Raw genomic sequence first — 22,795 nt, 5'->3', positions numbered from 1 at the left:
AAAGCACCTGGTACAGCCCCTGGCACCAAGCAAGGCTATGAATGTCTCCAAGCCTGGAGACTCCACAACCTCTCAGGGCAGCCTGTGCCATTCTTCAAGGCACACACCAAATCTGGGCTCTTCTACTGTGCTGAAGATACACTCCAATGATCATTCCTCAGCCTGCTGGCCAGAGTCATGGGGGACATCTAGGAAGTGGCCCAGGATGGAGAGGACCCTTCCCCAAGGCCTGCAGTTGCTTTGCGGTTCCAAGAGGTAGAAATAAATGCTTACTTGTCAGCCATGGCTGGTCTTTGATGAAGCCCTGTCCTCAGTCCCTGGCTTATGGAGCACTGGGATGCCACTGCAGACTTGTCAACTCAGTGTCTGTGTTATCTTGTAGGACAAACATTTCTCCATTTTGCATCTTCTGCAAAAATACTCAGAACTTGACTCAGCCAAAGTTCAGAATAATGTATATCATGCAAGTTCTGCTTTTATTAAAGAAGGGATCAAATCAGGAAGTTGAACAATTTCCTCTGGATATATGAACAAAGAATTATGAAGTTAGGAACAGCTTGGAACCGCTGAAACCCACTGGAGAAAACTAATGTTCAGTTTGGAAAAAAAATCTTTGTTTCATTGTGCTTGAGCGCTGATAAACATAAAACTATCATTTGTTTTAGTTCAAATAAACTTTCTCAACCATAAAACCTTGTAAAATATTAAGTATTTTACAAAGGTGCTGAGATTATTACATCAATAATTTACATTTAAATATCTTCCTGTATGTCTCTTCCAAACCTGTATATAGTAGGTAGGTAGTCTTGGGAAATTTAATTTTCTCTAGAGAATCCTACAGATATATAACCAGTTAGGTAACTGTGATAACCATTCCACTCTCATTGATACAATCTCTTGATATGGCCTCCACTGAAAAACTGTGATGTAATACTTTGATCTCCTAACATTCAAATCTGGAACTTAATACTAAAATCACAACAGATAAAGAAAATTATTTGGGAAAGAGTTCTTCTTAAGAGAATGGTTCAAAGCTGCACCAGGGGAGGTTTAGGCTAGACATTAAGAAGCATTTCTTTACCAAGAGGGTGGTCAAACACTGAGTAGGGCTTCCTAGAGAGGTGGTCGATGCCCTAAGCCTGTCAGTGTTTAAGAGGCATTTGGACAATGCCCTTAACAACATGCTTTAACTTGGTCAGCCCTGAATTCATTAGGCAGTTGCACTAGATGATAGTTGTAGGTCCCTTCCGACTGAAATGGTATAATCTAGTCCATTCTTAAGGAGAGAGGCAATAACCTACATACCGGTGGTTCTTACCTCTGCCTGTAACTGGAAGCAGTTAGCTGTTAAAAGTTAATTCAGATGTATTTTGGAGGGTGAGAACTGAGTACTCCGTGTTCCTCTGACAATATTTTAAAAAAATATTTGTTGAGATAAAGCTTATAAAAATGGCACTTATGTCCCTTGATTAGGGAAAATAAATGTATTCTCCAGTTTACTGGATTTTGCTGGATACTTACCATTTTGGTCTCTCTCACTTTCCTTGTTCAGCTATATTTACATAGATAGTATCTGCCTCAGACAGCAACCGAGTGACTTCCACAATTTACAAGTATCTGGAAGAGCAGAGAAAGAAAACAATTTTTTATTGGGATCAGTGCCAGGAGAAAATGATACTGCACAAGTGTTGGCAAACCAGATTATCAGAGGTTTGGTGGTCTGAATAGCCAGTTCCAGTTGCACAGCAAGAATCAAACTTAGTGAGCAGCTGGAGGGCACCTTGTTACATTAGGAGGTTTGTCTGTGAAATGCACAGCCTTCAAAAGTCTCCGCCAAACTCTTGCAACAATCTCCTATATAGGACATGTATAAAGGGCAAAATGAAACCCAAAGATGCAGGAGAATAAGGTCAAAGAGCAGGAGAATAAGGTCAAAGAGCAGGAGAAAAAGGAGGAGAATGTAATAGGATGCAAAATAAGCTCATCTGAAAATTATTTATTAATCCAGTTCAAGTAATGACCCGTTTCTAATCACTTTTTTACCAGTGGAATGTGACATCATTTTAAACAATTAGGGAAATAATGCCACGTAATTCAGGAATGTTTTATATATCATATGAGGACCGTGTTGGGTGTAGTGGCTGAGATATACAAGATCCTAATGTGCACTGGTAATGAAGTGATATTTAAGATTTATCAATGACTAAAGCTATGATACTGTAAACAGAAATGGGACTTACAGAAATTAAATATAAATTCTGTCCAGATTTAGCTGAACTAAAAATTGAAAAATTCTTAGTAAACAGAGATTGTCAGCCTGATGGCCAAAAATACCATTGTTCTATTCTAGTTTAGCATTAAGATCTTGAAGTTAGTAGGAAATGGATGGGAGAAATATAAACAGAATGTAGGCGAAGTGGATACAGTTGTTTTATGGCAGTCTACACAGAAAAGGAGAGGGAACTTTTAGCAGCAGCACTTGGTATAAGACTGAGCAGGACTTATATGCTCAGTTTTTCTTCCTCAGCTATATGCATCCGTGATGGAGATAGAAATGGCAGAGCCCTCATTTTTGATGCTCAGCACAACTTAATCTTTTCAAGGATTCACTGGTGTACTGTATACATCAGCTGCTCCTCAGAGAAACAGAATTGGGCATACTTTAAATACAGAGATTGTATCAGGACTATAAGCAGACACACTTCACTGATTTCTCACCCATTCTGGCACTGGGTTGGAATGTGTTCATGAGTGTACCAAGGCAGATGGTTGCCTTCAGAATTTATTTTAGATGTAGTTCCTCTGTAGTTAGGGTCAATGATTTCTGCTTTCATAGGAACTGCTGTCAGTGTTCTGAACATTTTCTTAAGAAATGCTACCTGCTCACTTTCCATTCCATTCGAAATTATTATGAAAAATAAAACCAACAGAAATTTTTTAATTTAACATGAGTTTTGTTTCCAAAAGTAATGGTTTCAAAGCAGAATAAAACCCCAAAATCTATTGGGACTGGTTTTGGTAGCTGTTTTCTGAAATAGCCTGAAGCTATTGACAATAAATGTAATCAACAAAAAACTATTAGTGTGTGCTGTGCCAGATTGCATTAAATATAAATTAAGAATTGGATTCTGCAGAACTCAGTTACTGGGAGATAATTAGTTTAGGCTTCCTCTGTGTCAGTGAGAGTCTAGAGGTTCTCATCAGACTCTAGACTAGATCAAGTAATTGCACCCTAATATATCCATTTCTCTGTACTGACCACAGTGAGAACCTTGGGTGAGAAGTTTAGCTAGATATGTTTACATTTTACATATCGGCATTATGTAAGATTAATTCAGTCCCCTTCAGGTGTTTTAGCTAAGCCTGTGTATGAAAGAGATTATGTTGTCATTGCAAAAGATTCTGATGAAAAATAAGGAAAATATTATGTGAACATGTGTCCAGAATTTTTCTTCTTGTGACTGTTGAAACTAGCCTGAAACCATTTCCACAAAAGTTGTTTATCTTAATATTAAGATCCAGTAGGGTTATTTGTAGAAATGTGAAGATTACAAGTTTATTGTATTAAGTAATTTAACGCCTGGATTCTGTCTTTATACTTTGTCCAAGTGTGAAGCTTGCAGTGTTTCAGTACCTTGCAGGAGCATCAGCAGCATACCTTATGCCTAGCCTGTGATCCTGTCCATTTCTTGTTCAGGCATGGTGTTCAGTCTAACTACAAAATATCTGTGCATAAAAATGTCTCTATATTGAAAGATTTTCATATGATAACAGAGATATCTGGCATGTAGACCAGCCTGACTATTGAGCTCTGTGTACTTCCCACTGGGTGTGATACCAGCCAGGCTCCTCCTCTGGAGCTCCTAACCTGTGCTGAATCTGGTCACCAGAATACCCCTGTTATGAGCCCCCAATTTTTACAGTTAACTTATAAATAACTTTTAAAATTTTAGTCTCTTCTATTGTATGTTTCGTTTTTCTTTTGGGAAAGGTAATTTTAATTTTTCAGATCCACTAAACTGGGCATATATGCAGTAGGATCCAGCAGCCTATACTGTTTGTAAGTATAGAACAGGAAATGCACTTGCGCTATTTACTCATCCAGTAGGGAAGCATAACTATATATTCCTGGATTTCTGTAGCACGTACCAGGAAACAATTTTATCTCCAGTCATCTCCATGGAAAGCAGGTGATGTTTATCCCGTTTGCACAGTTTTGTGCAATGTTCTCTCAGCCTTTTCCAGTTTCTTTCTGAAAATAGCAGTGACTGGTTCTTTATCACAGGAGTTGGTATTACAGAAATTATTGTAGTAATGTAAGGAATTTCTTTTTATCTCTGGGCTTTACAAAGCGTTCAAAGGACATTACTTGTAAAATTTACTTTTGGTTTACTTAAATAGCAACTCTATTTTAACAACCTGTAGGGTTTTTGTTTCTTGGTTTGGGGTTATTTTACCAGATCGTGTGGTTAAGTGATGTCATACAGACACACCAGATAGGGAGAAGTCATTACAGTCTTTAGACATCTTTGTATATCTGTGATTGGTGAAACTTCTTTACAAACTTATCCAAAGGTGTCGAATAATGTGTGTCTACCCAGCCGAGGAGTGCAGGGGAAAAATTGAAAGCTCGGGAGGAAACATGTTAGCAGGGGTACCTCATGTTCTAAGATAGCCCTTGATAAAACAGCTGAAGTATTCCTAAAGGAAGAGGGTACTTACATTCTAAGCGATCAATAACATTTTTACTTATCAGCCTTTATTGTTTACTAGATATCTAGGGAAAAGGTAAATAATAGAGATAATACAAGTGGTTCTTAAGTTGCTCAGGCACAGGACAGATATCCTGGTGCAGAAACCTATTCCACTCATTCCAGATACTCTTTTATCTTTAAAAGAGATCAGCATGTCGTCATCTTTTTGTCAGTCAGAGACCTTAAGCACAGGGAGAGGGGAAGAAATTCTGACTACAGTTCTCACAGAAGGGCCAAAAGAGAAACTGTTTCCCGTTACAGATATTTGGTAGAAGCTCCTCTGCTCTAGCCCTGCTCCTCTGTATGCTTCTTCACTGAGGCTCCCCATGGCTTGGAGTGCTGGGTGCCCTCCTGTGGCTTGGAGAAAGGTGTTTTCATAAGTCAGGAGGGATGGTGCATGTCTTAAAATATGCAGAATGAAAAACTGCCCCTTGAGGCAAACACTGCTATTGTGTACAATTGAAGGAAGAGCTGAAAGGGGATCTAGGCAGTACATTATAAAATTAAATTACAACAAAAAATTGAAGAATTTATTTTCAAAAATTGCACTGATGATTTTATTTCTCTAAACTGGAAAGTTATATATTGCAATATAAGATAGCCATTCATTATACATGCTTGAATTTAAAAAGGGTTATCTCTGTATACTGAAAGCATCATTACTGAAATAAAACCCGATGGAAAGATCACCTACTGTTGTATTTTTTTTATTAATTTGAACCTGGCAAAAAAATGTTAATATTTACAGAATAGAAAATGGCAAGGCTGTAGGAAATGGCATAAATATTCCAAATACTCAGACTAGAAGTAGGAATAAAGGAGTGCATTCAATTTTTTTACATCTTTCCATATATTTTTGGTAAGGAATATTTAATTCACAAATGCAGGCGTTACAACAGGTCTGACATGAATGAAAAGATAATATCATAAACTGGGAAGCTGAAAATCTGAAATGAGCAGTGCTTCCCATCATTGTCTAGATAACAGTGAAGTAATACAGCAGAAAAAAATAATGTAAAGATATGAGTAATGATTTCCCCTGTGCGCAAAAAAGAGGATTTCTGCATTGAGTTAAATAATTTCACATAGTAAATATCTGTTAGATTTTTCCCATAACACCTCTGAAGCCAGCTTTTCAGCCATGCTCATTTATGTGAGAAATGTATGTGTACTCCCCAGACCAAACAAAAGAACACCTTTGTGTAACACTTTGTAGGGAATTTTGGAGGGACTGTACATGTATGTGTATTTTTATAAATCCATGAACTTTGTGAAAAGAGGAGACTAATAAGTAGGTAGGAAAATGCAAAATTAGCAAAAGATTTCACCGATTCATAGGCTGTTTTTTGCTAGTTGGAACAGACAAGCATTTTGTCAGACTACATGTTGGTATGTACATCTTTTTCTTGGATATCCACAGTTGCTTCTGGTCCACTCATTCTTGTTGAAATATGTAGCAGGTTTTGTCTTTTCTTTCTCAGGTAGAAAAAAATTATACTTCCAGTTCCAATTATAAAAAGGGCCAGAAGAACGAACAGCCAAATGATGCCGGCCGAAAGTACTTTCTCCATCTTCTCTTCTGTAAGTGGATGAAACTGAATCAACACCTTTGATCTTAATTTATTTCAGAATGTATAAATAAATGTGGTTTCTTTAATGAGAAATCAGACAAATGCAATGTGCATGTAGATTTTCAGTTCAACAAGTGGTTTGCTTTTTTTTCTTACTAACAAAACCAAACAAAATATAATGAATTCTGATCAAAAACTGATTTACTTCAGAATGACCTCCATTTTCTATATCTAGATACAGATGAAGTTTATGAACTTCTTATTTTTAAATACTCTCAAAATGAATATCTAGAAACTATGTAATTATATTCTTCTTGTGTTTGAGCATGTCCTTATAATTCTACTTAAAAGTAAGGATGCTTACCTGTATTCTCTGTTGACATCTCTGTGTTTTCAGGAGCTTTTGGAAGGAAAAGAAAATGCTTATTTTGAATGCTTAAAAAAAAAAAAAAAAAAAAAAAAGGCATTTTAAGCTTCCTAAGTCCAGATGTTCGTGACAATTACCCCTATATCCACTTGCTGGTGACAATTTCTGTCCCAGAGAGATGAAGCTAAGCATGTGTAAACCTCTGGTAAGATGATTGTCTCTTTCAGTCCAAGAGCATCTGACCTCAGTTGAGATACCCAACAAGACATGAAATTAAGAGTCAGATTTCCATTCTTTGTAAAACTGTTTTCAAACATGGTTATTTCTGAGAAACTGCCCACAGGATCATTAATCATTATAAAGTGTTTTATGAAACAGGAAGAATGTCCTGAAAGGAGGTCTTGAGTATTAGAGATGTATCATGTGCATTTTACTTGAGCTGAAAAGGATCTTCTGTGAGTTTAGCTCCTTTTGTCAGAGACAACCATTCCATGTGGTTGTGGTTTCTGTGGTAATTGCACTTTCTAAACTTAGCAGGTAAGGGAAAGATTAACATATATATGAAGCTTAACCAAACAAAATGTTCATGTTCTGGACTGCTTTCATTTAATCTCAGTTGGTAACTGAACTCCTGCATTTTCTTGGAGATTATCATTTTGCTATCAGCATAGTACCAGCATTTTATTAAACATGATTCTGTCATACAGTAGAGTGCCACAAGAATGTATGTTATCATATTCCTCTAGTCCACTCAGAGGACAATAATGAAAGGAATCATGAATTCCAGTGTTTCCACAAGACAGAGTTTTCATTGCACTCATCAGAACAAGATTTTTTTTTATATATATATATGAAATATTCAGCTGAAATTGAACAAAATGTTGCTTTTGATATTAGATTGTGTGATATTTGAGGGAAAATTCTACTGAAAACTGGCTTTTTAGTAAAAATAAGTAGTCTTTGACCATTCTATTTTCTAAACGTAGGGATCTGAAGTATTCATGATGGCTACATGGGGCTAATGGTAATTTTACAGGACTTCTGGGAGATGCAGCCTTCTGAGGAGGCAGTCAGAAGCCATGTGGGGCTCCTAGTATTTAGGCAGCCAAATCCTGCTATTAGGGAGTACTGGTTTTGCACACAAACATATAATGTTTTACATTGTTACGTTATACAATGAAAATATATTATCAGGCATTATTAACATTAATGTATTAGAAATATTACTTACTTTTTGTTTTTTTACAGATATATCCTTTTTTGAAAGAACAGACATTGGTGTTCCAGTAGCCAGACAATGCATATACTTCTCCACACTCTTTATGCCTTTTGTTTGAAGGTTCTCCCATTTGCCAGTTGACAAAATCCATTGCAGATTTGTCCTTCCAAACCCACTGTCCTAATATTTAAAATGAGCATATATGTATAAAATACAGGGGTTTAGACAGATAGAATAATTTGTGATGAGGAAAATGAAAATTTATAACAGGATTAGCAAGTTAAATGTTTCAGTTACATTTCTAAGCATATGTAAACATGTTTTGAAATAAACTTTGTATATTTTTTATATATACTTTCAAGTATACAAAGTTGCGCTTTTTTTAATATATCATAATTTTGTATGCTATGATAATGCATGATTAAATACTGAAGATATTACCTCTGTCATTTTTTTTTAGCCCTATCCAAAAGTTCGGTGATTTTCCATGGAGTATCTTAATGGTGTCTGACAGAAAGTTTGCTTCGGTGTAGTCTCCTATTGATACTAGATTAGCAGCTGAAAAAATATTAATGAACATATAACAGTGTCTCATTTTCTTACAGCTTAAGTCAATAAACAGATAAAAGATATGCAAAAAGATATAAAAGACACCCATTATTGTGCTAATCTCATTATGGTTATTATATTGCTGTATTGTATTTTGAGCATGACTGTGAGCTGTATGGATGCAAACCAGCACAAAGACATGGGATTTGTTTAGCCTTTGGCATTTTAGAGAAGAAAAATCGCTCTCCTGCAATAATTTTTGGATAGGTCCAACTACACCCCAGAATGTGATGCAAGTAGGCTGAAAGTGGTACACTGATGTAGTCAGCACCATGCATGTCACCACTACAGCTCTGTCACCCACCAGTGGCTGAGCAGCATTTTTGGCAGTGCCTGATGCTATGTACTGCAAGGGTAGATAGGATGTGTAAACAGCTAGAGGTTGGAGTCCAGAAGATATCCAGATGTTGATTTATAATTGCCATATGCCCTGGGATTACAGATACAGAAAGCAGCATTGGGGTCATCAAGAAATTACCACCTTCCTGGTCTGGCCAGTGAGTAACATAGGCAAAAGTGTAGGAATTTAGAACATGGACCAGAGTCCAAATGCAAGCTTTCATTCTGGTTATTAGTGTAATCTTTACTTTTTCTTGTAATTATGTGATTTATCTTTCTACAGAAGCACTTCAGGAATTCTGTTGTCACACAGCTGTAAAGTAAAATGCCTTTGGAAAGCTATGTTTTCTGTTTACACAGTCATAGGTCAGTGTTTTCATACATACGAGGAAGAGCTGCTACAAATCCTTGTATTCCCTCTTATGATTAAAAAACTATCACTCAGACATACAGTGCTAATGTATAGGATGTTTCTTATTCTCACACTGAAATGTATGCTGCATCACAGCAATTCTCAGAAGAGTCAGGAGAAATCAGAAATGCAGAGCAAAGTGTCTTTTCCTCTCCCCCAATGCACATACAGCTCTTGTCAGATTGTAGAGGGGTCTGTTCCAGAGCAGGAGCTGTATGGCTGGGTGTGTTTACTCATTCATGAAAGATAAATGACTCCTCCATCTTGTTGTTGTCCAGCCGGTTAGATCAAGTTAATAATATGTGCCAGCACTAGTAAAGACAACTTTCCTATTAGTTTATGTCTCCTAGTTCACACTGTGTGTGGATTCCCTCACACATGGGGAAGGGAAAGATAACCCTGCAGTCTGTGTCTTAGTGGGACTATGGGAGCATTTATCTCCCTAGCCAGTTACTGATTTCCATAAAACTAGTAGTAATTTCATATTTTTGAGATGTTCCTATTTCACCTGGTGTTTGAGATATCAGATGCCTCTGTCTCTGACAAAGTTTAGTTTTATTGTGAAAAAGCATGCTCAGAAAAGCGAAAAAGCATTGTTTGAAGTCTTAAAGTAATTTAAGATTTCCTTAGCAATGTCATCCATTATTTTATGTGTTTAATTACATCTTCAGTCTTTCTAAAACAAAACACTTACCTAGTCGGGCACACTCCTGATCAGCTTGAGACCAGCTTCTTTTCCTGGAGGCCTCAAAGTAATAGCAGTGTCCATGGAAAGGTATCCAAGATTTGTGTCCTCTCGATTCAGGGCATTTTCCAGGAAGTTGCGGGGGCTCAGTAGGAGCCATTACTGATAAGAGATCAGGTAGTTAGAATCCAGTTATTTTATAAAATTTGTTTTTCCCGTTATACTGGTAGGACAAAATGAAACAGACTATATTAGGTTTGTCATCATAGAACAAATGAAGCATGTTCTAAAAAGATCTCGAATATGGCTTTCATTTTGTGTTTGAGAGCATGTTTTGCTTTGTATTTACTTACCAAGATGATTAGAAAAATATATTAGTCTATAAGAAGCGTATTTTCTGTCTAATGATGATTTTTTTAAATTACTCTTGTCAGTAAAATGTCCAGATGGTTTTCTGGCATAAATATCTGCCTAATTAGTTAAAACTGCTATTTTTAAAATGTCTTCTGACACTTCAGTCTCACTTTTGGCCAGGATCAAAACCTTATAGGAGAAACTGTGACAGTGAATGAAAGTGTTGATATAACTAAACATGGCTTGCAGGATTTTTATTAAACTGTATCCTGAATAAATTCCATAGTGATTGATATAGTAAGAAGATTTTGGATGAGAAGATAAATGCAGATGGAATGAAAATTAAATGTTCTGCCAAATTGCATTTTCTTCCTGTGAGTCTTCTACAGTCTATTTCCATTTCCTATTAAGGAATATTCAGCTCTCAAATTAGATTTCCAGAATATTAAAGTGGAAAGAGACATTATATATCAAATTTGAGGATTTTTGTCAAATTACAACATCTTAGAATGCAATTTGGCGTACAGTTTGTATTTTTCTAATGGTTCAAGATCTTCCATAATGTTGATAAATACAAGAAAATAGCTAAATCGTGAAATCGCATTTATACCTATTTCCATAGAAATTATAAAATTTTGTACTTGGAAGGCTCTTCAAGGCATTATTTACTCCATCCTTGTGCTCACAGGTGACACAAAGTTGATATATAATTTCTAAGAGATGTTTGTCCTGTCTGTTCTTAGCAACCCATAGTGATGGAGATTCCCTCACCTGTCCACAGTATTTATTAAAGGCTTCTATATTAATGAAATTGGAAGGTTTTCCTTGCCGTATTTAGGTCTGTTTCTCATTTCCAACTCATATCAGGCACAAGGAATAATTTAATTCCATTCCTTAGGGCTCATTTTTAATATTTAAAATTGATAATTTGGTTTCTTTTAGTCTTTCGTTTCTCAGTCTTTTGTCCAACTCCAGTTATAGTCTTTCCTTTTTATTTTTTTTTCCTGATCATCTGAAAACCCTAGTTGACTGAGAGCCTTTTCAAACTTCGGTGCTCCAGCTGGGTACAGAATTTCATCTGATACCTAAACAAAACAGATCTCAAAGTGACTGACTTTTCCTATTAGAATGAATAGTTAAGAAATTAATGAGTATTCAGTCCTTTGTTTTTTAGGCTTTAGGTAATTATTATTATGAATAGATTTACTTCTGGGAAGAATTCATGTCAATATTTAGAGATAATCAGTTAGCTACTCATGTATTCCTGTATACTACTGTATAAAACAAGTATTTTTCCAGTGGCTTATTAGCACAGTTGATAAATCTATACACCCTCTAGTTAAAACACTTATATTCACTTGCTTACCATCAGATTTTTTACAGACAGAAAAGAGCTTTTCGTTGCAAGAAGCTGTCTTCCATGTGCCATCAGTGTCTAGGTAGACACATGCTAATGTCTGTTTTGGTTCCCCACTGGACCACTTGCTGTAAACTAATCTCCATCTGTCAATCCATTGATACTTGCCATTGGTCTGGAAGAAAAACCTATGCAGTAATTTCAAAGTTTCTGGGAGTGACATAGCTACTATGCAAGATACTCAAGAGGACTCTCATGAGACCAGTATAGAATCATATGCTTACTAATGCCCCCTTTTTGTACTTGTAAATGCTAAGTGCAACAAAATGTACAGTGTCTGCTATTCACAAATGTGAATGCGGAATGATTTTTTTCCCTCCAAAAATTATCTAACATTAATTCAGAGCATTTTTCAAGCACTGGGAAATGGAAGAGAAAAAAGAAAGGAGGCATGAGAGAAGGTATAAAACTGGGAGTCAGATAAGACATCATGTTGGTACAACCACCCAAAGGTGTGCATGGAAAATGGTAGTGTGGGTAGGAGTGTTCTTAATAAGAAGCACTGATCACCATCACTTCTTTGTAGTTACCGTGACTGTGATACATGGGGAAGAGTGTATCATGTCAAAACACACCTACCATCCAAATGTTCATTCTCCCCTGTCATACAACTGATGTAGACATCTCACAAACAGAAAGGATTTTTTTTCCATAGTCTAACTTCTTAACGGGAGCTATTACACCAATTGCATTTTCAAATGAAAAAAATAGATCCATTGGTCAATATGTACCATATCATATAGCCTCCAGATTTCTTTAACTAATGCTTGCCCTGTTTCTGTCCACAACTGTATTTTGCTAATGCTACTATAAATAAGACTAGTCGAATGTGTGAACATAAACACACACGTGAAAACCATTCCTTCACAGGTCTTAGATGTACAACTTGAGGTATCATGTCACTGATCAATGAAGTACATAAACACATGGCAGGAGGGCAGGATGCATGTTGTTCCTGGAATATCTTTTAGATTAAAATAAACTCACAGTGTGGGAGATTTTACCGTTTATATTTGAGACCCTTTAAATGGCTCCAAACACACAGCATTGTTATATATGGGTTTGCAGGAGCATTTCCTTGTGCTAAAGCATGTAAGAGTTCTTAGTTCATTAAAATTTCCACTGTATGAGTCTTATGTGAAGAACTCCAGAATAAATGGGTGCTGTACTGATATAACATGCTGTTTTCAGCACTACACTGGCAGAAATTCCTGTAGGTTACAAGATGAGAGCATAAAGATAAGGTCCAGTGTCAGCTTGACTACTTGTACATAATGTATGTATTCTTACTGCGTTGCTGTTAAGACCAATCCACAGAGGTTCTCCATATTCCTTTGCAAGTAAGAACAACAATGCCTGGCTATATGGGTCTAAAATGCTGGCAAGTTCTGAGGCATTGTTATTGCAGTTTTTCTGTGCTTCCTCCCAATTCATTTTGGAACAGGTGACAGAATAGCTAATGCCACTGGAATGGTCAAAGGCGAATTCCAGTGCTGTTGCTGATGACTTAAAGAGTTCAGGATCTGTAGGAATAAGGGAAAAAAATAAAAATCCAAGAATAGTTAAAGCTGGAGGCCACATATTTGGCTTGAGTGACTGAATAACATCTTCATTATTTACAAACCTAGTAGAAAATTGCTAGTGTAATGGAACACCTCATTAGCTGTTTATAAGTAACATAACTTCAAAACAACAGTGAACTTTCTGGATGAAAGAAATACATTTTCAGGCTCTCAGACTTCCGAATCAGTAAATTCACAATATCTTGTATTGCAGAGGTAAATTCACCCTATCAGTCAAAAATAACACACCTACCCTGCATGTTTTCAAAATACACTTTGCAGCTTAGCAGGTTTGTGACTCAGGTTTATTTGGATAAATGTAAAACTTATCAGTTATGATAACCTACAGATCATTATAAACTTAAGTAATTAACATGTTTGTGGGGTTTAGCTATTTAATTATACTTTTAAAGAATAAAATCATTTTGCTTTCCTAAATTCTGATATTTTATTTATCATCCCCTTCTCCAAAATATTGCTAAGGAACTCTGTGATGAAGGATGGGCCCTTAGATTTTACTGATCCTTTACCTAAAAAAAAAATAAAAATTAACTGATCTAAATAATGTTAAACAAGAAAAGTGATGTTAATCCTTGTTATAAATTTCAATATTAACAATACAGAACTCACCACTATTCTTCTGGCATATATACCCTGTGGATTTATAACACTCCTGATTGTTCCATTTTCCTGTGTCATCATCATGACCTCTCTTCAGAGAAACACAATCAAACTGTTGGAGTAAAGGAAAGAATATGAGTACATTGATATTAGAAGTTATAAAACAGAGTACTGTAACCCCCTGGGTAGTTTCTCCTTCTTTTCCTTGAATTCTGATATTGTAGGGTTTGCATTACAACTCTAGAAATTACTTCCTTTTATCCTTTTATGTCCTTTCTGGCCTCCTTGGTGGTGGCCAGCTCCACAGTGGTACTGTGTTGTAAATCTTTGTAATCTTCAGCTCAGCGTGCTTGTTCATTTGGTTATTTTTGAGGAGACATACTTGAAATGCACTATTATTTTCAAGAACTTTCTGTCACAGCTTCTAGCTCAATTAATGAGTGACTATCAGTAAACTTTTTGAATAAGAATGAAGTAACAATAAATGGTGGTCATGCTTTGTATTTGGCTTGCAAAGTCAATTTTAAATAGTGGTTATTCTTGAGAGAATCATCTAAATTATGGTCTTTGACAGAGTTATCAGCAGCTCTAATTCTTAGAATTTCTCTCATTTACACCAAATCAGGTGCTGAGTTCTTAAGAAGCTGGAACTTCAAGTTTATTACAGCCTGCAACAGCCTACAAAGCTGCCATGTAGAAATTTTAGGAACACCTGGTTTAAGGCCTCTTGACTCTAATTTCTTAAGCTTGAGTAACCTTTTGGTGTTATTTCACTGCTTTGAAAAGGATCCTCTGGAGGAGATAGCTGTTAGTATCTTGGAGGTAAACGAGAAAAGTAGACTGTACCTTTGCAGATTTATTTTTTTTCCCTGACTTGATATTTCCTAGGAGTCTTATTAGAACTGCAGTAAAGTAGAGCTATGTATTGTGCTGTGTGCTATATGTCTTCCTGCATGCCTTGGCCAATGGCTAGATGGGCAAGAGCAGAATGACTTGGCTCAGGTGCAGATTGAGCTGATTGTCTAGAGGTATGATTTCTGGGTTCTCTAGAGGTGTGAATACCAAAACGAAGGAAGGATGAACAGTGAGTAAAATGCAATAGTGTGAAGGGCAAGTTCTGAAAGCAAGATATGGAAATAAATGAAAAAAGGCAATGTGAGTGTGCAAATCAGTCTATATTGGTCTGAATATGTAGGATGCAATTGTATTTACAGCATTCTGAGGTTTGGTTTCAGTGCTAGCAGTGGAGAGGGCTTGATTTGTTCAGAAAGTAGTTGACATCTATCGGCCCTTAGCAATTCAATTACAATTTTAAATAGGGAAGAAGTAGAAGAAAACTGAACTTTTTTCTCTTGCGTGCTCTTCTCCTTCCTTTTCAAACATGAGTTAACTTGTCAAACGTGAAAATATTGCCAACGTGTTAACTTCTGAAATGCTAATGTTGCATTTATATTCTCTGCAAAATGAACAGCAAATTACTATGAAAAAAAAAAAAACTTTATTCAGTTTATCCGTTCTTTATTCAATCTGTCCATTGCTGAAATTTTGCCAGATTCTTTTCACCAGTGCCATTTTGTGCTCTGAGATAACTAGAATACTCATTGAAACTTTTTATCATTAATCCCAGTGTGAAGATAGATAAACAGCTTGGGGAAAAGGTTGACGCAATGTCCGTAGCCAAATGAGCTGTTCACTTGAAGTGATATTGCTCCTCAGATTTAACTTGATGGTAAACGCTAAGTGGCATTTACCTGTTGCAGATTGTGTCCATCTTCTGGATGTAGACTGGGGTACAAAACAGGCTCTACAAGTTTTGGGGAATCTGGAGCCCAGTTTGTATAGGAGACAGCACTGCCATCAGTCCAAACAAAGTTGAGTTCACTGAGTATATCATTCAAGCCAATCCAGGGATCATTTGAAACATCCTTCAAATGATAAGTGAGAAAAGCTGGGAAAAAGGCCAATAGAAAAGAATGTGAACATGTCATGTCATCACTCAGGATATCATCTCATAAATAAATCCTTAACTATTTTGTTAATTAAAATAATGTAAATAAATTTTAATTAGCATTTGATCAGAAATTTGCCCAAGTTTATTATTTCAAGGCTATGCCAAGACTTTGCCTGTGAAAAGTCTCAAATTGAAGCAAGACTGGGAAGAGGAAAGATACAAAAAAACCTGCCTGACCACCGTGTTATCTAATGAGTTCACTTATTTCAACACTCAGGATGAGCTGACTGATGGAAATGTCCAGCTGTATACAGCTGCAGATGGAAGCCCGGCAACATAGACAAGGTAGAAGTGTGCCTTCCTCTGATGTTTTACTGCTGAATTAAGTTGCAGAATTTAGGCAGTCATTTCAGAGAGGTATAGTAATATATCCCTTTCTATCTCTGGCAGAAACGGACCATGGGTTCCTTTTCTTCCTTTATGTCTAAAACTACCAATGTCATGTCTGGATTTGGTTTTTTATGCTAATTCATACCCTATAAATAATATAAAACAGTTTGCATGGAACAGGAGGAAGCAAACCTTAGCATCACTAGTATGCCCTAGACAGATGGTTCCATTTCTTCAAAAACGTTTTATGCCACAGCCATATAACCCATGTTGAGTATACCTATCATAAAATACATACATTTACATGCTGTCTCTTTTTGCCATGTTCTTCTTTGAAGGAAATAACCACAGTATATTGAATAAATGCTATTACCTGAAGGGCTGGTGCACTATACCTTGTACTTGTTCATTATGTATGCTTGCCAGATTTCCGCCAAGGCTCATACAATTTCTTCTTGCGGTATGCCAGTATTCATAGGAAGAGCCAAAAAATTTGTAACACTAGGGAAAAGTGAGTATAGATTGTTAGTGAGTGACAGCAATATGAATTTAGGTTTGAACTACGCTATTTAAGTATAAATTAGACTAACTCAGATCCACAAAATAATTTTCCAGTTAACAGGGACTCAGCTCTGGAACCAAGTCAAAACCATTCACAAATTTTAAATATACTCTGTCTTTCTGTGAGGGACTGAGAAAGTCATAACAAAACTCAAACATTTATAAACCACAGTAGGAGTCTGATGAGATTCCAGTGTGTTAACTAACTCAGTGATTTTGAGAAGCCATACTCCATCATTAGTTAAAGACAAAGAAGTGATGACTCTATAAGAAAAGCCCAGCTCAGGAACTTATGTGGAATCATCTGAACTTTCTGAAAAATGTTTTTGACCTACAGCTTATGGTCAGTGTGCTCTCATGTGTGTATTCAGTGTTTTTCATTTTATATCTCCTTTATTAATGTAAATGTTATTAATGTAAAAATGTAAATTTTATTAATGTCAAATTTTAATTTTACAGGTCTTTAATTAACTTTAAAAGTGTGTAATCGTCACATTACTGATACACATTTACCCTGAAATGATTTTGGTAATTATGAGTGTGCCTCGTGTGCCCTCTCCATGTTTACAGTTCACCCTCTGCTCTGTGGCATGCCAGTAGAGCTGTCAGAGAATTATTTTGCATAGTTTGTGGAAAATAACAACTCTGATGACTGTAACAAAAATACAAAGAAAGTGTACTGGCATAAACTCCACTAGTGTGAGTATCCATGGGTGCTTTTATAACAATATTGTATAAATTAGAAAACAGAACCCTCGCTTAATAAGCACATCAAGTTTGTGAATTTGGGGAAGAGGCTAACTTTACATTGAAGCCTGTTTGGAAAAATTTGGCCTTATTTCTGATTCATTCCAGCTCAAATGACTGATTTTATTCTATAGTTGGTTCTTTCAGTTAAATGAAGTTCAATTTTTGGGGAAATTATATACAATGTAGCTGTTTTCCCAATGTATCTCATATGACCACTTCTTAAAAATTTGTAAAACCACCATTTTGCAAGAATTAGGCAACTGATTCAATTTATAATGCAACTGTGGGTAGTCACTGTCAAAAGATATCTGATAGAATAAAGAACACTTGTATATCTTGAAGTACCTTCCCAAGAACTATCATTGTGCTCAGACGGATGTTATCATACCTGATTTTTAAATAAAAGCCAATCTTCAGGACATCCTCCAGGAGGTAAAGGTACATCTGAGGGAAGTGTTGCATTTATAAAACTTCTGTGCCTCTCACAGATATAGCCATTTGAAAAACCACAGCTGATGTCATTCCACAAGCCTGAAATTAATTTAGATATAGATAATAAGACAATAAATAAAATAAATTCTGGAAATGTGGACTGGCTTCCATGTTTACAGGTTTAAAAACAACCTGCCTGTGAATGTGAGATAACATGCTTCAGCTCAACTCTACCTCCCATCACTCCCATCTACTCCATCACTGCCTACAGGAGGACTTTGGTCCTGCTGTGACTGTGGGAGTAGTGGCCATGTGAGATGGCTGACATGGCAACCACATGATGTCTGAGCAGAACCCACCTGAACAGCTTTCTTGCACCAAAACATGCAAGTGTAAAGTATCAGTGAAAACACTATAAAATGTGAAACTCCATATATGTTCTATTCCTTTGCTAACTATTATCTAATTATTTTTTGAAAGACCAATTTGTTGTTGATTTGAATAGAACATAATGTTTGTGCATCTGAAAAATCAGTGATCAGATTTTCCCTGCATTCCCCATTAAAATCAGTTCCTTATAATCCACTCTTATGGCTGATACTGCCCCTGAAGAAACCTCAGATATAATGACTATACTTTATTATGCATATTTTTCCAAATTGCTGGGAAAGAATGGATTAAAGTTGGCAAGATATTTTTAACAAGCAGGGGAAGAGCAGAACCCATAAAAATATTTTTTAAAAAAAGTTGTGTAACTCACCATCCTCCTTATTTAAGACCACACAATTTTCTTGAGCATCTGCAAAGTTGGGCTCACCCTGTGCCCAGGCTGCATAGTGCACCGGGCTTCCATCTACCCAACTGAAAAAAAAAAAAAAAAAAACCAACAACAAAGCAGAAGTGGTTGCTCAAACAATATTCATGGAACAGTTCAAAAAAATTGACATTAACATGCTAAAAATATTTTTTAAAAAATTCCAGCTGAGTTGCTAAATTGAGTTTCCATTGTGATCAAAAGATCTTTTATAATTAAATCCCTGCACATCAAAGAACAAAAATAACTTTATTATTAACAGACATTATCTATGCATTAATAGCCTGTATATCCCCATAAAAATACCATTTAAAACTGTGGTTTTACAATGTAGTTAAAATAAGGGAGAGCACACTTTTCAGTGTGCAATATAACTCTCTGAATCTGTATTTAACTCTTTTGCAGTGGTCCCTGCAGAAGGAATACTGGCAGTACAAAACTTCTCCAACCACTTTTTATGAATCTTAATGTAGCTTGTTTACCTACCTAAACTGTTGATCAGCATTCTGAATTAATCCTATGAGATATGACTTCAATTTGCCATTTTTTAAGATCTAAACACAAAAATGTACTTTTAGTTAGTGCTTTCTACTATTTAATAGTTATCTGATATGAAAAAGTCTATTTTTTGAACTATGGAAGCCAATATATAAATACACATTGTATAAATGGTCATGTGTAGTCACCAAACAGGACCCCTCAAAGCAAATACCATAGAACACATACTTCTGCTTTATTATCTTTATTGCTGCTTTCTCAGTTTTGTCTGCATTACTGATATGATCAAATCTCTCAAAGTTGTGTTCTCAATGTAAAAAGAGACAAGGAAACTTGAGAAAAAATTACTATAAAATTTTTTGGTACTTTCTTGTTCTTAAGTAGCCATGTAATTCCTATGTCTCAAGCTGTCCTCTCCTCCTTTCATTCCTTTTCCCACATAATAAAAGCAAGCATGTAACAGTGTGAAACAGCAAGGAGGTTGTGCGGCTACTTTGGTATTAGTAAACCAAACAGGATTATGGCAGAGGTTTGAGGCAATATCCATGCAATTAAACTGTTAGCACGCCCCTGCTTTGGCTTTGGCGTGTGCCCATCAGAACCAACTCAGGTAGCGTGTAGGCAATGCCCTTGAAATACATGAACAGTTTTGATACGTTACAGGAAAACTAATACATGAACGTCCTAGTTCATCAGTCCCTGACCTGGACCAGGCTAAACCTTTCTCTGAAAAGTTGTTTTATTCAGCAACATGATGTGATATTTGACCACCAGAGCTAGGCTGGCAGTAGCCTCACATCTATGCGTAACACTGTATTTGAGAATATGATATTCAGATGAGGGGTAACCATCCTGTCAAAAGGACAGTTTTCTCAGTATACACCTAGTCTTCCTGTTCATTGCTCCTTGCATATATTTGGTTGTGGGCAGAACTGTGTTTATGTTAGAATATAGAAGAATATACCCACCCTAGTAAATGGTAAATACTTTTGTATTTATTTTCCTAAAGAGAAACTCTATTCTGTAGAATAAATATCTTTTCATTGAACATTTATATCCACTGCTAATATAGTAATATAGTAATAATATGCAACATTCTCCTGTGCTTCGCAAGCATATGCAGCGGGGTAGACAGGCCATATATTGTATAACATAGCCAAATTTCCACTTACACATTTCCACAAAAATTTTCTTTCACTATTATCTCCAATAGTAGCAAGATCTCCATGACTGTTTTTGCAGAACATTCTGGCTTTCTCCATAGAGGTCTTTTCTGTGCTGAAAAAATATTGTTTGTCTCCTTTTATAATCCAGCCATCTTCCGTGACTTCATATGCTGCAACACAGAAGAGGAATCTCTGTATTCTTCAGTTTTTACACAAAATTGGTGTTACATAATACCACCTTTTAGGTAACAGAAAATAAACAGAAGCTTACTGACAGAAGGGCCCAAAGGTTCTGGTTTCAAGGGTGTCCCTGTAATGAAATGGGAAAAAAATTAAGATGTAAAATGTTTGCCAAGTGTTGAGCCAGTATAAATGTTCAATTAGTGGAAATTATCTTAATGTCTATACATTTTCCATATTTTACATATTCAATGCAGAATATATTTATATAGTGTCTTCAGCGCAGAGAAAAAATGGATGTTCAGGGAGTAACAGATGCGTTACAGGCCTACAACTGTCTTGGTAGATTTTTGGTAAATTCATCTTGTACAACCTGAACATTGCCTAATTTAGATTACTGAAGTTAATCTGAATGAGTAACTTGTTTCTGAAAGAAAACTAGAGTTAAAATACTTCAATGTTGGCATAGTTTGCACAATAATAAGAGATTCTTTATGGACCTTGGCTTGTATCTGAATAAGAAAGTCAAATACTAAACAAATTTTTGCTTCAAAGTATTTTAAATTTTGATAGTATTAATTTGTTTGTGAAACTTTTTTTTTTTTTTTCTGTGAAACTACTTTGTGAAAAAGTACATTTGACTGAAAATCCACCAGCTCTTGAGAAATAATTTAAATGAAAAATTTCCACATCACATGGAGTGGGATACTGGAACAATGTTTCTCTAAACATGCAAGGCCAAGATCAATAAAAATGCAAAACAAATGTCACCTTTATAATTTTTTTCCACTGGAATTAATCATAATGTTTGTGTTACTGTATGTGTAATTACATGAAATGAAGTGTGTGACACATGCTTGGGTAAAAAAAAAAAAGTCATGTCACTTTTTAAAAATAAACTCTTGTATGATTGGTTAAAAGATTTAAAAGAAACGTATATGTTTGTTCTGGAAGTACAAAGTATTATGACTATTTCAGCATCTTTCAGTATTACACTATGCACTGCTGAGTAATGATGGTAATATCTTCGGACTATAATTTTTGCCATTCATACACTAATAATAATTAACATTTTACAACTACTATTGAGACTTTTGCTGATGATTTTTAGTTGTGCTGATCATGCAGGTGAGGACTTACAGAGGAAGTTACCGCAAAAGGTATCTTCACAACATCTCTTTGAGATAGATGTCTGTGACTATTTAAGTATGAGAAGCTGAGACAGTGTACCTCGATTACAATCAGATTATTTTGAATAATTTACCAGCACTGAAATGATCTTATTTAGAAAAGTACTGCTTTAAACATTAACCCTTACTGCTCATGTGAAGGAGCCCAGGGAGCCACCAAAGCAACACTGCTGTTAGTCTTGGAAGTAAAGTATGTAACAATACAAATCTATAACTGATTCCAATCTTATTTTGCTGAATCTCTTTCTCAACAATAGTTACATTTGGAAAATAAAAAACCAAACAGAAGTGTAAACATAGAAGATTTGGCTACTAGTATGAGATGAAGATGTGAGCCTGCCTATTGTCTTAAAGTATATAAATTTTGAAACTTGGATTACCATCTTTTCATTACAGCAAGCCTGTTGTTATAAGAGGTTTTTACATGTCATTTTGCCAAGAGAGTGATTCTAGTATGCTGGTAGTCTTGTTTAAATTAGAGTAAGTGACTAATGTGTCCTTGTGTGGCATTCTAGCTACACCCGTGCAGAGGAATGAAGTTTCATTTCACAAAGGATACATAAATTTAAAGTAATTTTTTTTTTTTTTTTTTAAATTGTAACCCTCTTTCTCCCTCTCTGTCCCCTTAGCCCCCAATCTGGTAGTCACCTACAAATAAAAGTTCCAAGAAACATACAGTTTCATGTTAGTCAAAGCTTTTATGTTTTGAGAAAAATCTGCTTTTATACAGAGTGATGGATTTTACCAGATAAGCCCTTGAGGTTGCTTTCACCTTATTTTCTAAGATTCCATACTTACATAAACAAGTATATTTTCAGTAAAGCTTATAATATATTTTTTTTTAAATAAAACAAAGAAGTGTATGATTAACAGTTGAAACGTTATGTTCTGAAATTATTTATATGCCTTGACCTATTTTTCCTTATGCAAAATTACTGTGAAATCAACCCACT

General features: G+C 35.7%; 1 protein-coding gene and 1 long non-coding RNA gene across 3 annotated transcripts in view; one reads left to right on the top strand and one right to left on the bottom strand.

The window, feature by feature from the left end:
- LOC116961232 overlaps positions 1-22,795 on the top strand; it is a 36,501-nt gene that overhangs the window by 576 nt on the left and 13,130 nt on the right. Inside the window, exons 2-3 of one of the 2 annotated variants that reach the window (XR_004406889.2) lie at positions 6,236-6,335; positions 7,941-7,998. This is a non-coding gene — a long non-coding RNA (uncharacterized LOC116961232). Of the gene's footprint in view, positions 1-6,235; positions 6,336-7,940; positions 7,999-22,795 lie in introns of those variants that run through there. The other variant, XR_004406888.2, reaches the window with a different exon arrangement.
- Positions 5,439-22,795, bottom strand: part of LOC104368228 (macrophage mannose receptor 1) — a 34,321-nt gene continuing 16,964 nt past the window's right edge. Inside the window, exons 16-30 of the mRNA XM_032991377.2 lie at positions 20,744-20,782; positions 20,479-20,642; positions 19,295-19,362; positions 18,755-18,855; positions 17,951-18,093; positions 16,647-16,752; positions 15,662-15,858; positions 13,920-14,022; positions 13,018-13,250; positions 11,677-11,842; positions 9,966-10,118; positions 8,353-8,469; positions 7,924-8,091; positions 6,690-6,725; positions 5,439-6,333 (exon numbers count right to left, since the gene is read on the bottom strand). Of these exons, the coding sequence (XP_032847268.2) occupies positions 6,134-6,333; positions 6,690-6,725; positions 7,924-8,091; positions 8,353-8,469; positions 9,966-10,118; positions 11,677-11,842; positions 13,018-13,250; positions 13,920-14,022; positions 15,662-15,858; positions 16,647-16,752; positions 17,951-18,093; positions 18,755-18,855; positions 19,295-19,362; positions 20,479-20,642; positions 20,744-20,782 (1,994 nt within the window). The 3' untranslated portion in view covers positions 5,439-6,133. The remainder of the gene's footprint in view (positions 6,334-6,689; positions 6,726-7,923; positions 8,092-8,352; positions 8,470-9,965; positions 10,119-11,676; positions 11,843-13,017; positions 13,251-13,919; positions 14,023-15,661; positions 15,859-16,646; positions 16,753-17,950; positions 18,094-18,754; positions 18,856-19,294; positions 19,363-20,478; positions 20,643-20,743; positions 20,783-22,795) is intronic.

This window comes from Tyto alba, unplaced genomic scaffold (genome assembly GCF_018691265.1).
Source record: "Tyto alba isolate M040663 unplaced genomic scaffold, T.alba_DEE_v4.0 Super-Scaffold_38, whole genome shotgun sequence".
NCBI lineage: Eukaryota > Metazoa > Chordata > Aves > Strigiformes > Tytonidae > Tyto > Tyto alba.
Note: the sequence above shows the minus strand (reverse complement) of the source record. Positions and strands in the feature narration are given on the sequence as shown.